The sequence below is a fragment of the Nymphalis io genome, chromosome 19, assembly GCF_905147045.1.
Source record: "Nymphalis io chromosome 19, ilAglIoxx1.1, whole genome shotgun sequence".
NCBI classification, from domain to species: domain Eukaryota; kingdom Metazoa; phylum Arthropoda; class Insecta; order Lepidoptera; family Nymphalidae; genus Nymphalis; species Nymphalis io.
Genome location: NC_065906.1, coordinates 6213670 through 6232662, shown reverse-complemented (window position 1 = coordinate 6232662; position 18993 = coordinate 6213670). Strand labels below are relative to the sequence as shown.

Genomic DNA, 18993 nt, shown 5'->3' with positions numbered 1-18993 from the left:
GATGCAAACAAACACATCGAACAAGCTGTGATCAAAAAAGTTAAACTTCCTCCAATTAAAATGTTAAAAATTAAACGTAGCTAATGAAAAGACACTAATATAACTAATATACTAAGGTAGATATACCTTATTTTAAATGAGAATATAAATATTTATATTACTATATTCAAAGTCTTGTAATCACATTTTATAGTTTGAAATAATAATTAAATCTTGAATAGGTTTTCACGCAAGGTTTTCATATAAAAACTGAATGAAAATTAATTGTCGCTTGAAATCAACGACATGAATGAATTCTGTAGATCAGATCTATGGTGGAAAATTATCGATAGGTAACAAAAAACAAGTTCATGATAAATTAAATAAAAAACTCTAATAACTGAAGCATAAAGTTTAATTTGTATTGTCTAAGGGTTAATTTTAAATTGATTCGTCTTTATGTAAATGAAGCTTTGAGTAACATTAACAAATAACGAGTGGATATAACAGTGTCAAAGACTAATTGTAATTATACAAAGAGCTCAATTAAATCAAGGATAATATAATGTGAAATTTGAACGAGCAAATATGGGGATGTGGATAATGGGTGATGGGATGATGAAGTTAGTGCTATGGAACTTCTTACTGGCAATGATGGCTGTAGATCGTGTAATAGGGACAGGCGAATGGAGCGAAGACGCAGAAGATTTAGGTAAGTTAGTAGTTTTGGTTTCTATAAATTATTTCATTAGCAGTTTGCGATAATAGCGCACACAATTTAGTAGTATAATACGAGTATATGGATCAAGTAAATTGATATAACTTCATGTTAGGTATAATAATAATACACCAGGTTTTAGGTGGTAATATTAATATTAGTAATTTTTTAAACTGCTAATTTAAATGATATAAAAAACGCGATAAATCCACATGATTTGTAAATAAATATAAAAGTCAAATTTGCATGTGTTTAAAAAATAAATTTACGGCTTTATCTAAAAAATTATTAGGGGGTTAGTTACATAATGCTATCATCTTCTTTCGTGTATGAAATCAATGATTATAGGAAGAGATAAATTAATATCTTAAGTAAACACTCGCTAAACAACGTAAAAGTTAATACATAACAGTTTTGGTAAACGTTATTCAAAATCGTATTATTATTTTTATCAATTTTATTCAGATTTTATAATATTTCGTTGAAACCAAGTTTTATATCGAACATAATATTCCTCGAGGACATATTCGTGAAACTCGTTTTATTATTCAACGCGGTGTACCACTTGCAGGTGAGCCCCGTTTGACTTTACATTTATTTTTTATTCCGTTTTTAACTTCTATACTAACTAGCGTTCGTAACGGCTTATCGCGCAATGTTAAAATTATATATTAATGTGTTTTTAGCGTGATACATTCGATACATCTAATGACAAATTGCGATTTATAAAATTCTGATCATGTGAATGTGTTAATTGGATGAATTTGAAGATTAAGGGATTACATATTCGCTTTAAATCAATATTTCTTATTATCTTTGAACGCGTTAACATTACAAAACGAACTTCTCTTCTAAATTGCAAGTTACTGAATCAATCTGTCCATAGTTTAATCTGCATATTTAGTTAATTATATAATAAAATATCTTATCAGTACTAATGAATAAGTAAGCGTTTTCTTTGTAATGGTTAATTGAGAAAGTGCCAAACTAATATAAACTAATATAGAATATGTAGCGCATTTCGGAGAAAAATTTAGTATATAATATTATTATATACGTAGTTGCGCTTTGCAGTTTAACTCGCTGTAAATTTAGACTATTAACGTGACAAGCGTGAATTTTTATTGTCCTGTTCACAGATTAAAAAAATATGATCATATTTATGTAATAATTTGTCAGATGTTGTTAGAAATAAAAAAATATCTTGAATATAAACTGAAACTAAATATATACTTCTACAAAAGAAATCATATCTGAAAACTTAGAACTAGAGCAGAGATTTATTAAATTATTGAATTAAAAAAATTAGATCGTTTTCAATAACTAAAAAAATGGAAGTTTATTACAATTATATAATATCTAATTATATAAAATAATCCTAAGCTGTTGAAATTTAAATTCAATTATTTTTAATCAAAATGAAAGAATTAGTTCTTTATACTTAAAAAATAGCTGATAATAAATGGAATAATGTCCTGACTGACAATGGACAATGGACAACCAAAACTACTGCCTAGAATGCTCGAATTTGGTATTGGTTGATAGATTTATTTTAAGAAATAAGTAAGGTTGTTTTGGGCATTGAAACTTTTAGAGGAGAATGGGAGTGGTAACTCTGTAGGAATTTTACCCGTACGAAGTCGGAATGGGTAGCTACGAGCTCGTAGTTTTTAGATGAACTAAAATACCCACTGGCGAATGAAACCCTTAGTTTACAATTTTTAATGTATAAGGTTTAGCTTTTGCTGGGGGAGTTCGGGGTTAATCTGCTTAGCTGATTTATTACAAATAGGATTATTACTTAGATTATTAATTGAGGCTTTGTTTAATTGGAATCTTATGTTGTCTTTAAAATGGAACAGATTTACTTCATTATATTTTCCAATCGTTTTCCTAGTTTCTTAACAATATTAAAATTAGTGATCTGCGTCTAAAAGCTGTATATCAATTTATTAGTTCCCGCTCGAGGCTGGGTCCGCGTGTGAGCCTACCCTATCTATGTACGTTTCTGTGCCCTTGAAAATATGTACGCATTATTTCATGATTATTGATTGGTAAAGACGTGCAATTGTAATAAACAAACTCAATTTAATATTTATAATATTTCGAAAAAAAAACTTTATATGTATGTCATTTAATATGACATACTTGATGTTTTTAAATAATTTACGTTAAGAAAATTATACATGTTTTGTGTTTAATTAATGCATCTATCTTTTAACTTATAAAGTAAAAATGTTTTACATAACAGATGCAGATGGATTGTAATGTTTCGATTTGAAAGTTTACTCGAGTCTAAAGTGGGACGTCATTAAAATTGCCTGAGCGTACAGAAATACCAAAAGCACAAGTTTCGTGTAGTACGGAACGGCAACAGGGAAGTAGAACAATTTGCATTTTTATTTCGGAAGCTACTATCGGTTTCGAACAACAAAACTTTGCATTCTTGTTTTAAACAGAGCAATCTTTGATCGGCCCGCTTCCTATTTCGTAGCCCGTTAGAAGTGAACTGTGGAGTTTTCGTTCAGGATGCGCCTGGCGTCAAGCCAATTTCTTTGTCTTGTCAAGCCATTTTCAAGTGTCATCGATGTAGATATTTCCATTATTGGATGACTTCACCTTTATGATTTTTCAGCTCCGACTTTATTTCCTATGTTGATTTGATTTTTTTTGTTGTACATTTTTATATGTTTTTTTTAAATAGCAGATTTACTGGCACAGAAGGAAGTTCCACGTAAATCCAATAAATCTGTAGGCAGCATATCTGTTTCAGTTTTTAAAAAAATATATATAAATCTCCTTTTTGAGGAATTACTAATATTGCTATTTAGCCCTTCAGGCTCAAAGGATCGACAATAGTCCAAGGATCAGGATCGAATCTGCGACCTTTACATTGCTAGTTTGATCTGAAGCGCGTAAACCGATGCGCTATTGACGTTTGATTAATAGACTTCATCGCAGTTCATCGGATGACTATGAAAGTTGGCACATTTAAGTATTTTTTCATAGAGGAGGTTTTTAAATTACCTATTTTTTTGTAACTCGCCGATAGATAGCGCTACAGCATATCCGCTGCTATACCTTTCAAGCAGTATTGCATTATTTAAAAAAACACTGAAAAAGTTATTTTTTTGATATAAAAATGTTTATTATACATATGATTTTATATCACAATATTTATTATAGTTATAATAATAAATGTACAATACAATTGGTATTTATAACAAAATGTACCGCAAAGATTGCTATGTAATTGATATACATATTGAAATAACGGTCTCATTTGATACGGAACCGTAAAAGGAATATCTGAGGCAAGTGTGAGACATTCAAGTCCCATCAGCCGAAGAAACGCTCTTGACGAGACAAAGTAATTGTTTGGCGTTTCGCCAAACGGCGTCTAACATACCAGAATCGCAATGGTTATGGAAATCTGCCCGTGACAGCCCGGAGGCTGCGCGCTTGTCTTTTGCTTGCCGAGAAAATTTTAAATACTATGCATGTGGGTGCACTTACTGTCACCCACTTTTGCATATTTATTTTCGAAGCTTTTGGCCCGGAATAAAGAGATGCATCTTATTGCGTATGGAGATATCTTCAACGTTGAATTTAAAATAATATGAATATTATTTTTCCTTATTGAAGTATTATCACGCCTTTATTTTATTTAACTCTTTTGCAGGACTGGAAATATTTACGGTTTGTTAAATTTGTTTCATGTAAGTTCACAAGAACTAAGATAGCTCAATGGATAGAACGACGTAGTCGATTGATTTGTATTTATTTGTACTTATTTTTCATTACTGTGACGTAATACCGATACAATAGCATCGGTTTAGCTGTCACCTGATCCTGAGAAGTTTCTTAATATATCGTATCGTTGATTTCCAGATAAACTTTGAAGTCACGTCTCAAAGTTACAATGTTTTTCTTGGTATTGCTTAACAACTTTCTACGATATTATTAGTTGCTATTGCTTGATTAATATTTAATTAAGAGCTTTAAATATTGGATGATTCGATCATACCTGCTTAAACTAAGTTATTATATATATGGTGCTTAGAAATTAAGTAAAGTACTTTAATTAAGCCATTTCTAGTAAAGTATAGTAAATAGCTCATTAAACCCGTCTTCTGAGCAAAGGGTGGCAGACATCATTTCAGGATATGCTTATAAGTCTCTAAATAATTATTAATAATAAGATAATAAAATATGAAACATATTGTTTATCTTGTTAAAGCAATTCCTATCAAACTACAGGTACAAAAACTAAGGGTGGAGGCGAAAAATTGTTACACAAATAAATTAAAGACCCAGCTCGACTTTATAACATATACTGTTATTGTTGTTGTAATATCTTTATTGCACACAAATGATCATACAAAGAGTAAGCTTAACTAAAGAAAAACAATAAGACGTGTACAAGGACTTATCCCAATAAGATATCTCTTCCAGCCAACGTTTACGATACTGAGAAAAGAATATATCAAGCTGGTAGATGGAAAGTGTGCATAGTTATAGTAAAATTAAAATTTTCCGATTAAAATATAATAATAAGAAACTTATTATATAAATAAACAAAAATAGTCTAATATGTAATCAATGAAAATATATAACGTGGCATTTAGGTAGTCATTTTATAGAAAGAAGATTGATAAGGATTAATAATTTACGTTTTATGTTTATGGACCAGTTTAGTTCTTTGTATCCTGGGCCCAGGATTAAATGAACTAACTAAAGGATGTAACTAATGTCTTGAAATTCGCACCTACGCACCACACATATTTTATTAAACAGTTTTTTCAAATATATTTGTATTATCTTTAATACTTCCGGATCAATCGAAGCGTTAATATTTTAATACCAGAAAACGTTTTTTTTTTTTTAATTTTTAAATTACTAAGATAAATAAATAAATAAATTAAAGAAAACAATATGATTTCGTTACCTCGACTATAGATTGGAGATATAAATTTTTTATTCAATTTTTTTTTTTGTAGATATACGTTATGGTTTTAGCAGAATTAATACACTAATATGGTAAGCTATTTCTGTAAAATAAATCTGTGGTATTAACAGCTCTTGAAAGAGTTAATGAATCCGGAAGAAAAAAAACAAAAAATAAATAAAACTCACCTTTTTATAATATCAGTATGGGCCTTGGAATTGCGTTAAGAAATTAATGAACAACGATATCGAAAAAGCCAATATTAACGTAAAATTAATTTGTCAAACAAGGTGCGTAATATTTACCGAACCTGTTCAAATTTTGATTAGGACTTAAGTCTTAATTAAAAATTAATCCTTCAAACGCGATGCCGAGTATAACCCAAATAATTATTTTGGTTGGATATATTGCAACTTTCAGAGGTAGTTGTATAAAGTTTGTACCACAGAATTAAGAGTTAATCAGAAGTGACATATGTGACCCTCTCACAAGGGCGAAGAGTAAGTGACCTCTAAATATTCTTTTAAAAGACAATAATAACTAACTAAATAATAATACAGCTACGTGCAATAAGATAATAAATTCAAATATTTTTCGTCAAGTATATTAAATTTTGTATAATTACTAAAGACGTTACTTATACACGTTACATTATTATACACACTGATATCTCTCTTTTTGGCATTTTTGATTTGACATTCGAAAGAAGAAGACACAGCATTGTTTAACTAATAACCCTTTAAACAAAACTTTATAAGTAAGACCGTAAGTTACGAATAGTATTTATGAGACAAGTTAAAAAGCCGACAGAGATTGACAACCAAAAGTGTAATGTCATTTCTAGCAAACTATCTTTGCTAAAGTTGGCAACATTGGCAGCATAGATTCACTGTGGCGTGGGTCGCCGCCACCACATATTTGTTTGCCGAAAATACGCGAGCTTAACCGGCGTAAATTAATTACACATCCGCCTCACTGTAATTACATAGTCCACGTACTACCGATGCAACTCAATATGAAACAATTTTTTACATAATATACGGGCCTGTTAAAATGTTTAATAATAACGAAATTTAAATGGCTCTCCTGAAATTATTAACATTAACCGGATGATATCGTTTGTGGTCGCTTTGATTAATCAATCTTAGTTATGTCTCGTCATCATTGATTTATTTTATAAGAATTTGTGGAAATTATTTAATTATTGATAGCATTAATTTGTGTATTTAATTCGATATTCAATATCGTTGTAATTTGGTATTAACTTGGATAAAAGTTATAATTATATTTTATTGATTTATTACGTAAGAGGCTTATAAAGGGAAGATTCATTTAGTTATTAATATCACACATGGGGATATATAAGGAAGTTCTGTTGAGAGTCTTATATTATATTAATTATAATATCAAATTATAATTATTGTTTTTAAAAGTAGATTTTTTATTTCTATATCGCTGTTTCTTTTGTAAATAGAATTCATAGTTTCACGTTTATCAAGTAATTTATTTCGTTTATTTATACTTAAAGGATTATTACTGTCGATTTTTAACGAATGTAATTCTGTTTTATTTATATTTACATATAATTGTTATATATATGCTTTTATAAATATAAATATTTTTATGTATTATATGGAAAAATTCATTGAATAAACATCAAACGTGAAATGTTAAATCAGTTGTAGTTAACAAGCCTAGCTCCGAATTAAATTTTGGTGTTTAGAGTCGCGGGTGACTAATACAAATGACACTGTAATGTCAGAGGCAGGGAGAGGTGACGTGTGAAAAACGGTGCGGTGTCACCAGAGGTCAGCGCGTTTTGTTACCTGTCGCTTTAAATCCGTACGTGTGTCAAATTGTTATGTTATCATGTAACAGATAAAAGATAAAAGTTCAGCTTAGGGGAACCGTTTTATATGATAATTACTTCAAAATCATTTTTAATCTTTAATATATTTGGTTTTTGTTGTACTCGTGTTCGTGTAAATTTTAATAGGTAATGTAGTTTTGTTAAGTAATTTAAATAGTATTTTTTTATTAACGTCAGTAAGACTAGCGAAATAGTTATACGTCGTCGGAACGATTCAAAATTTGAAACCGAATGATCTCATATCACGTGTGTCATCTGGCAGAATAGTTTGCGCTGAAATAGCGTAGAGACACGCAAGAAAAGGAGTTTTTTTTCCTTTAATGCGTTAAAATTATGGGTTATGTATAATTATTTGATAAATAATGTAAATATATATGTAATGACAATGTGTGATGAAGCCGAGATGGCCTAGTGGTTAGAACGCGTGAATCAAACCCGGGCAAGCACCACTGAATTTTCATGTGCTTAATTTGTGTTTGTGTTTATAATTCATCTCGTGCTTGACGGTGAAGGAAAACATCGTGAGGAAGGATGCATGTGTCTAATTTCATTGAAATTATGCCACATGTGTATTCTACCAACCCGCATTGGAGCAGCGTGGTGGAATAAGCTCCAAACCTTCTCCTCAAAAGGGAGAGGAGGCCTTAGCCCAGCAGTGGGACATTAACAGGCTGTTACTGACAATATGTGTATATGATACGAGTATGCAGTACAGACACAGCTGTCAAAGTTGTGTCTGCTTATGTGCTTTGTGCCTCTCTCAGTATATATTTTCTATCTATTGCATTACATGCATATAAGATTGCTGTTTGATTGTAGAATATCGTTATTGATTGATTGTAGATTGTAGAATACTATGTATTGGCGGTAGAATATTTGATAAGTGGGTGGTACCTGCCTAGACGTGCTTACGCTAACACTTAGTGAAAACTACAAAGAAGTATTGTATTATAAAACTTATGTAGCAATGCATTTACATGTTTGCTTTTTTCATTAACCACCCAATCAATGGAACACCAGAATTATTCTTAATCTACTTGTATATACTTTTGCTTATCACCTGGCGGTATTCTTATTTATTCGGTCTTTTGAAATTTGTTCCCAAGAGAGTCCAAAGGAAACAATATTTTATATTTTATTAATAAGTATAATCTTTTCCACGCAATTCCCATAATAATATACTAACATATTGATAAAAACAAATGTATAAAATTATACTATTTTATTAGAAAAATGTAATGAGTCCATATGGTCATTTTACACAGGAAAATAGTCAAAAAACAATATTTTGCTTAATCTGGGATTATGTTAACTTGTATATTGAAAGAGTTATTTTTAATACGGTTTAATGTTCATTACAGTAACAAAAAAAATAAACAACGCAACTGAACACTTTACCGCGTAGCGCAAAGCGTTATTCTGCAATTTAACGCAACATGACACTTTTAAATATTGTTTATTTTATTTTAAGAAGTCTGAGGTATAATAGATATTTATATTATACCACATAAATAAATATACTGTCAGAAAAAAAATTATAGGTTATAAATAATTATTTGCTTGTTGATGTTAATAATAAATATTCAATGTACTAACACAAAACAAAATGTTTTTGTTACCAAGAAAGTAGGTTGTTTAGGACCAAATCAATACCATCGGTTTGTTTAATATATGCGAGGTTGTGTGTCTATTTTCCTCTAGAGGGCTATTTACAGGAAAATCTGCAATAGTAAATGCACTTGTCTAAGCCACTAAGCTCGATTCCGGAACGTTGCGGCAGCGATCGATTAACAACCGTGAGAAAATATTATCGATTGTAAATGTTCTATTATAAAACGAACAATGCATTTTACTTTATTCGTTTAGATATTGTAATGAGCCAAAAATGATCCAGTTGATAAAACACGTGAATTTTATATGAAGATTGCGTTCAAATTACGGATTTACCTTTCTACGTGCTCAACTTGTGTTTATGAAACTTCTCGTATGTAAAAGAAAAAACTCATGATAACGTACGTGTGTTTAGAATGAAATTCTGTCTCATATATGTATCCGCCAATCCACACGTTAGCAGCGTGGTACAATGAGCTAACTAACTGTCCATCTTCATACGGTTAGATGTTACCCCTCGCATTTAGTTTACCCCTTAAAGTTGTAATTTCCTAAAATCCCTTCTTGGCGGATGCTTACGTTATAAAATTATCTATGCTTTACATAGGTATACCTTTCCTTCTCAAAAAGGGAGAGGAGGCTTTTAGGCTTGTTTTAGCTGTTCGATTTTCTAAGCATAGATTTCAATTGTGATTCAAATAAAATTGAATTTAAAAGAACGATCTTTCATCATTTATTTTAAGTACTTAGAATTCTTAAGTAAGAAAAGAATTGCTGTTATTTATGTAACGTTATCATAGTATTTTATTAAAGCTTTTACTTTTCAGGGAACTTCATATTAGAATACATTACCTCGAGCCCGCGGGCATTTCCTGAATTTATCTTCATTGTTGAAACTGTTAAATCTCTTGGCGGTTTTTATAAATTATAAAAACGGTACGTCCCTTAGTTGAAGATTTTTGTTCTGAAATTTGCTTTACTTTGAAATATTAATATTGAGTACTTCTTCATTAGGAAATATTACAGCTACTTAATACAATTAAGCGAGGGACGTTTTGTTATTTAATCTATTTTGTACCTTTCCTTACGGCAATCAGATTGTCGACTGCTTGTCTTGTTTGTGTATTTTTGTTAATGCCATTGTAAAAAAAAATATTTCTTTTCTAAAAGTTAAGTAGACTTTAATTTTTTTATGAATTTAATAATTACAATTTATATTTAACCAGTTTAAAAAAAAATATTTTGTTTAAAGTAATGTTAAGACTGCTTAGCATTACATAAATATAAACATGAGCAGATGATGAATATAATTTAATCATAAAATTATATTTTCGTGTATCAGAAAATTCCCGGTTTGAACCCAATCAACCCACCACTGAATAATTATATCTTTATTTTGTGCTTATAAACCACTTTGTATTCGGCGGTGAAGGAAATGTGAGGAAGCTTTGCCCAGCGGTGTGCGTTTCTTTATATAAAGCTAGAAGGAAATCAACATGCATAATTGGTAACATGACAAAATACTAGTCAACGATAATTTGTAACATGTAATTGTTGGTGACTTTCTGAAGAATTGTGAACAACTTCAAATATATAAATTGGTATTTTTTCTGTAGACATGCATATATGTGTTATTGTTATATTTACTACTCTTTTTAGAACGGAACGGAACGAATAAAAATATATATTTTTAGTAAAAGCATGCGTATGTAGCTAAACGTTTGTAAGAGAAAGACCGTAAACAGTAATAGTTGCTTGGCGAGCATATAGAAGGCGGTGTTTATATAGTATGTACATAATTAAAGGCTACATTACACTACGGCTTGTGCATATTAAATACGCGTTCAAAATATCATATGATTTTGATACCAACGTTATTTAGCGTATTTAGTGTTAGTTAAATAAATAAATGTATTTGTAATTCCTTCCCGATAAATCCGGGTTAGGGAAATCTATGTATCGGAGCGTATTACAAGGATTTTACTTATTTTACGTTGCCTATTAACAATTTTAAATCTGATGTAAATATTAATATATAAGGATTCCTATACAACACAAAAATATTGTAAGGATTTAAAACGGTGGAGTTCGTATTCGTCGAATTCCATAGTGCACATATATGGTCAATTGTATTTAATATAGATGAGTACACGAGTAAAATATGCCGATTTTTCACAAAATCTTTTTTAAGAACCGGTAGTTAATACATTCAAATGAATCCTATAATATTGCAAATGAATTCATAAGAGCCCACTTGAGTAAATAGTGTGTTGATTTGATTGTTCCAGTATTTCCCATTAAAATGATAACAGCTTATAAAATTCTAGGAATGCAAAAAAGGATATAGTGTATGAAATTTAAATGTATGTATGTGACGCATCGCACCGTTATGTGGCACGGGAGAAATGGACCGCTTACCGTAATTGTCCATTCGCGAGCGCATTTAACGCAGTATACACAAAATTATACACTGTGGAGTTACACTGTGGTTTGGGGGCGGTTTTCCAACGTGTTCCCGAAATTTTCCGTGAATTATGTGCATCGCATTATTGAATTTATAAATTTGGATAGCTTTTATAAGCTTGAACTATCTGTGAATTCGTTTTTAATGTGTCAATAAAATTTTTGAAATACAAATCTATTCGTTTTTATTGTTAAAATGTAATGTAAGATGTTTGAGAATGTTTTTTTTTTTTGTAAATATTACATCTGTTATTTATAGTCTTCTTTTTTGTATTTCGATTAATTTAACTTGTATTGAAATCGAAGTCATTTCACATTTAAAAACAATTAAATTACTAGTACTTATTATAAACCTTTTTAAACTGCTTTGTCGATGGATGCAGACCTCAAGGTTCTTGGTTCATTCCCAAGGCGCCGGACATAATTTTTTTTGTTTTTTTTATTTTTTTTTTATTTATAAAGTGCTCAGTAGCTGTCTGAAATTTCAAAGTTGTTAATATTTCCGTATCAATTGCTGATTCTGCTTCGGATTTTTTTTTTGGTCGTGTCGGATTGCTGTCCCATTGGACAAGAGAACACTAGAATAAGTGGTAAGTAACGGGTAATCCATTCGAAATTTGTATTGATATCAGTAACTCTAAAATTTAGATTGTAACCCGGCCCGTAAATAAAAATATGCAAGCACATCAAAAATTACGTACGTACGACATGCCTGCGAAAAACAGAAGATATTTAATTGAAGAAAACAAGATATTTTCTTTATAATAAACGATGTATTTTCGTGACTTTTCCAAATGTGCGGGATAAGTCTGATTTTTTATTTTATATGCTTATTTTACGTGCAGTTTCAAAAAAAGCAAGTCCAGTGGATAAAATTAAGTGAAATGAACGAAGAAACGCAGTCTAGACTAAATCGTAAAATTTAAATTTTTTGCATTTACGATTGGGTTATAAAAACTTGTGTTGAAAGTAATGAAAAATTTCTATGAAAAATTATTTTTTAATTACTTAAGTGCTCTGCAAAATTATGACGTAATAAAATCAAACGTGTAAATAGTTTATATGCAAGCGTTTTGTAATAGCCTTAAGATATATTGCAGTTTGTATTCATATTTTGCATTAATTTATTATTCATATTTTAATAATTATTTACTCTTTTTTTTAACTTGTATATATAATAGCTACTTTAGTTATTAATGTAAATAATGTTCATGTATAAAATAGAATTGAATGACTTTATTAGCGTATTTGTATAATAGGTAATCTTGAAAACAAATAATGATGACATTTCTTCATTATTGTAATATGTTCCCTGTAAGAATCACAGACAATCTTACACTGTCAATGCGCTGACAACTATAGAATTTAATATGTTATAAACAAAACATTTCAACTATTAACTGGGACATAGCAATATAAAGAATTGACGTAGACCATGACGGGGTTTCAAAGCCGCTTAAAATTTCCTAATTATAATAAATAACATTTATAGAAATAACTAGCTGCTCTCCGCCGCTTCACCCGCGTTTTAAGGGGTACGTAACTAATTTCGGCCACAGCGGTCAGTCTCAAGGGAGACTGGCCATCTGCGCGGGACATATTACAGTGCACGAAGATGTACCCAAACAGAACTATTACTATATTTCCTACAATTCCGATACGACCGAAAAGAGTTCAGGCGCAAGAAAAATGCCTTTACATGCTTTACATTGTACACACAATAAAGGGTGTACACACTTTCAACTGTTTTTATCCGTGCAGTGACGGAGAAAGAATACATTTCACTGCCCCTCTCTTTCCCATGGTTGTCGTAAGAGGCGACTAAGGGATATCTGAGCGACCATCTGTTCATCTGGTGGTAGGATGCTAACATCCGCCTGGCTTGTTACCACCGTACGCATGGTGAAAAACTCGTGAAGTGGCTTGCAGCCGCGTTTCGAGGTCAGCCAGCGTACAGCCAGTGCCCGAGCGAGTATTGCCGCGATGGGTGTTGGTCCAGTGAAGACGGCTGTTGAACCAATGCTGGGGGAAACTGTATTGACCTGCCGGACAGGGAGACCTGAAGAAACGGCTGTTCCGCTGGTCGCCCGTGGCATAGTACAGGGGCCCGAGCGTGCCTAACCAGCTCGCAAGGCTGCCTGGACGATGGTGGAGTGATGATGAGATGGTCGAGGATGGTGACTTGGAGACAAGCCGATTGTGTGACCATCTTAGTCGGGTGGCAGATACTGCGCAAGAGCAGTTTCCTAACGCGGAATTGGTGTTTTTGGGGGATTTTAATGCTCACCATGAATCATGGTTGAAATCCCTCAAAACTGACCAATCTGGAAGAACTGCTCATGCTTTTACTCTCACACACGACTTGACCCAACTGGTTGATCAGCCCACCAGGATCCCAGACATTGATGGGCAAGCGCCTTCTCTACTGGATCTTCTGCTAACTTCTCACCCGGTGGAATATCAGGTTGTGGTCCAAGCTCCACTTGGTTCTTCGGATCACGGCCTTATATCTACCAAAGTGCCACAGGCCAAGCTGCCGCCACCAGCGGTATGCAAACGTCGCGTTTGGCACTATAAGTCGGCAGATTGGGACAGTATGCGCGATTACTATGCGTCAGTCCCTCGGAAGGAACGTTGCTTCAGTGGGAATGACCCGACAGCTAGTGCCGCTGCTGTTGCTGGCGAGATCATGTTAGGAATGGAATACTACATTCCTACCTCAGATCTCATCAGTAGGGGTACTCGTAAACGTTGGTTCACTCGTGAATGTGCCGATGCTGTATCATCTAAGCAGGCGACATATCGCACGTGGATCAACGGCTGCGTTAACGGGGCATCTAACATTGACTCACTGAAAGCAAACTACAATAAAAATTCCAAATCCTGTAGGAAGGCATACACGAGAGCGGATGCACCTAGGAGCTCCCGTAGCTTCTGGCGTCTGAACAAGTCTGTGCAAAACAATTTCTGCCAACCTTCGCTGCCACCACTCAGAAATCCGGACGGATCGCTAGCTCACAGTCCGCAGGAGAAAGCCGATCTCCTGGCTAAACTCTTTGCCGATAACTCCGTGATCGATGATTGTAGTGCGCTGCCACCAACAATACCTTCATGTGGCCACACGATGCCTGACATCAAAATCAGGCAACGTGATGTACGTGCGGAGCTGCAATCACTTGATATACGGAAAGCTAGCGGTCCCGATGGAATACCAGCCATAGTGCTGAAGAAGAGCGCGGCGGAGCTGTCTCCTGCATTAACGCGCCTGTTCCAACTTTCTCTCTCTTCGGGATGTGTGCCGGAGGCTTGGAGAAGAGCTAATGTGCAAGCGGTTCCCAAAAAAGGGGATCGGTCTGACCCGGCAAATTATCGACCAATAGCTATCACCTCAGTACTTTGTAAGGTGATGGAACGGATTCTAAACAACCAACTGATCCATTACCTAGAAGATCACTGTCTAATTAATGATCGTCAGTACGGGTTTCGACCAAAATGGTCCACAGTTGATCTTCTAGCGTACGTAACACACCTCTGGGGTGAAGCTATCGACAAGCATGGAGAATCGTTGGCTGTCAGCCTCGATATTACCAAGGCTTTCGACAGGGTCTGGCACAGAAGTCTTCTCTCCAAGCTACCGGCATATGGTCTGCCTGCTCAGCTATGCACCTGAATTGCCAGCTTCCTACACAAGCGTAGCCTTCGTGTTTTAGTTGATGGTTGCGCTTTACAATTCTATGTAGTGAATGCTGGGGTCTCCAAGGGATCTGTGCTATCTCCCACACTCTTTCTTTTGCATATCAATGATATGCTCTCTCTTGGGAACATACATGGCTATGCAGACGATAGTACAGTGCATGGTGGATACCACGGACGCGCAGTGGCTGGGCGGGCGGAAACTGAGGAGAGGTGGGATAATCTTGTCATTGAACTCGAAAGGACGTTAGAACTCATCGCCAAATTTGGTTCTGATAATCGTGTTTAGTTTAATGCCAAGAAAACACAGGTATGCGCTCTCACAGCGAAAAAGTCACTATTTTCCCCTCTTCCCTCTCTCTGTGGCACTCCGCTGATGATACAAAGCAAAATCGCCATGCTGGGGATGGACGTTCGCTGCGACCTTAGTCCAAGGGATTACATCGAGGCTATTATAAAAACAGCTTCACGGAAACTCGGAGTTCTGAACAAGGTGCGGTGTTTTTTCACGCCACAACAACTGTGCCATTTATACAAAACACAGGTACGGTCTTGCGTGGAATATTCCATTCCATCGCGCACAAAGAAATTTGGCAACTCCTTTCTTTGTCGCACTTCCAAAAAATGGAATTCCTTACCAGCTCACGTGTTCCCCTGCTCTTACAACCCGGGTTCCTTCAAACGAGGCGTGAAGAGGCATCTTGCGGGCCGGCAAGGCGGGGACGGCGAGTACAGAACATTCTTCCCGACTGTACTGGCCGTCGTCGCGTTTGGACTCTATTACCACTTACCATCAGGTGGAGTAGAGTCATTTGCCATCCCGGCACATTTAAAAAAAAAACTTTCAGACTCCAGGATGCGACTGAGAATTATTATTAGGGCTGGAGTTTGAGCCCAGGATCTCGACTAGGGTTTTCAGTGCTATAAGCCGACGCGGGTTAAGAAAGCCACTAAGCCGACAAGGCTGCTTGTCCAAATTATGATAGCATTATAACACTTTTTTCTCTTATATTTCAAACGAATATAGAGTTATTTCTCTTTTGAATATAATATAGAGCATAACGTATTATGCAAATTTCAATTTAAAATTCATAATCTTAATAATGAAGTTATTTCATTATTCTTGCCAGCTTATGAAAGTAATATTCAGAGTGATGCAATTTGTGGTCATTTATGTCTATAAAGATATTTGTATATAAAATATACACTTTGACTTAGCCAAAAGGCCGAGAAATGATACATAGCTGAGCCGGTCGGCGTAGTTGGTGGATGCTTGTCTTTCACGCCGAAGGTTGTGGGTTCGATTCCTACCCAGGATAAATTTTTGTGTGCATGAACATGTCTGTTTGTCCTGAATCTGGGTGTAATTATCTATATAAGTATGTATTTACAAAAGAAAAATAGTATATGCATACTACATATATCAGTTGTCTGGTTTCCATTCCGTGTGTGAAAAAATGATATATAAGAGACATCTATTCGAAAACAATTATTTTTAAAATTAATTTGGGAAAAATGTGTTCGAAACTGTTCTTTCTGCTTTTATTTTCAATTTTTTTATTGGTAGCCCTAAAGCTCGTCAATGGCTACCAAACAAAATAAAAAAAAGTAAATCTGTATACAGACATAAGAGAAAACGTACTGAACCGTTTTGTCTTTGATATTGTTTTATATATTATAGATTCCAAAAAATATTTTGTAATTTTTAAGAATTTTAGTAATATATTTTTATATTATTTATTACCACTTAAATTTATTTAACTAGAATAATATAGCGATGTCTGTTTTTAATACACTTCTATTATTCCTGTTCACTCTTTTCCTCTTCTTCTGATTAGCAGTGACAATAGCCAAATAGTGAATTTTATGTTATATATATATTGGGTTCAGGAATGAACAGGTTCAGTACGGTTACTTTCACATCGCTGGGCAGTCTACACGCTATTGGGCTTTTGCCCCGTGATACCCGGTTACTGTATTGAAGAAACAATTTGTTGTGTCTAAGGATTATAGAACAGTCTACGAGGCGTAACTCAGAAGCTATTGGTTTGCTATTTCCAGATTAGAAAGTTACGAATAACGGATAGTAAGGTAAATGTATAATTATGGTTTTCGATCAGATAATTCCACTACACGTATTAATTGGTGCTGATGACAATTCTCTGAATATGTTATGATCGGAGTAGGTATTGTAGTATTCAGTTTTCAATTTCACTGTTATAATGTTAAGTTATAAATTTTGTTTAGCTTGTTTTTTCTCCGTAAGAACATGTTTTTTTTTGTTAATTTATATAATGGCATTTTTTTTTTTAATTTCATATTCGTGTTTTTAATAACATGTAGTTATTATACGTGTGTTTCAATCTGTTATTTACAAGCATGAAGAAAGTTATTGCAAGTTGAAGGACAAGGCAATAAGATAAAAGAATTTATAAAATGTTTTATTTAACAAAAATAAATATTATATTTTTCATATTATAGTATATGTAACCTTAATTAGTTAATCAAATAAGAACGCTTTCGTCTTATTACCCTTCAGAATGGCGTCATCAATTACATCTGATGTTTCAGGCAGCTTTCTTTCCTATGTACAGGCTTCGCCCTTAATATGTCAGAGATATTCGTGTATAATAAAAAATATGTCCATTAGTTAAGTGATTGTTTTACTTAATTCCATATCTTCAACACGTTGTATTACATCGTTGTGATTTATTCGAATTTGAAATAAGAATATTGTTTTTGATTTTTTTTTATTTTACTTGATTAACAACTGTCAATATTTATTATTGCGATATTCTACATAGTACTTTTTGCGATATTCTACATATTAAAATTATATGTATTTTAAGAATACCTTACGTAAAAATCGCTATCAAGCCTACATATTAAATATAAAATATTACATCATTTAAAATTTAAACAGTCTTAATTCTTAGATAAACTTAATATAAGAAAGTCATGAATCACCTTAAATGAAACGATAGAGAAAATTTGAAATGAATATCACGATTCATAACAAGGACGCGTCTGGTGACTAGTCGACTCAGCTCATTAATTTCTTCTTGAAACGCTAATTAAGCACTCTTTGAAGAATTCACGAAGCGATTTCATCGCGTCGACACCACCCATCTGCATCTCAATTATGCAATACAATTTCACTGGATATCAAACTTGAAATACCAATTAAAATGACTTAAGTCTCCGGTAAAAAATTTTACGCAACCCTCCTTGTTATATCAAATTAATCGTCACTTTTAAATTTATAATTAATATCTCTCTATTATTATCAACTTTTTTGCTAATATTATTAATTGTTATAGACATAATTATTTAAAAAAAATAAAGTATTACTTAAATGGAAAATGAAAATAAAAGTGTTCCACGTACTTTTAATACTAATTTATAAAAGTATCCAATGTTGGTTAGTTATAACAGCGTGGTGTACATTTTGTAGTGACGAAACACCAATTACAATTTAAAGGATTTTTTCAATATAGTTGCCATACGTGATTCGTGTATTGGTGTCTGCGAACCATTGTTACGATATACAAAGACACGTAGGGGCCTTAGTAGGCCAAGTTTGGTTCAACCTCGCAAGCGAACTTGTGAAAGGGAGATACCCAGTCAAACGTGCTTTGATAAACTGCCTTTTGTGTCCTTTGTGACTCCTCGATAATCCCGGCTCAGAATGGCGCCCAATGTGGGTCTAAA

At 33.3% G+C, this 18993-nt stretch overlaps 1 protein-coding gene across 1 annotated transcript in view; it reads left to right on the top strand.

Moving 5' to 3' along the window:
* Window positions 1-275: 275 nt before the first annotated feature.
* Window positions 276-18993, top strand: part of LOC126775944 (neural cell adhesion molecule 1-like) — a 137231-nt gene continuing 118513 nt past the window's right edge. The window contains exon 1 of the mRNA XM_050498155.1: window positions 276-691. Coding sequence (XP_050354112.1) covers window positions 568-691 — 124 coding nt within the window. The 5' untranslated portion in view covers window positions 276-567. The remainder of the gene's footprint in view (window positions 692-18993) is intronic.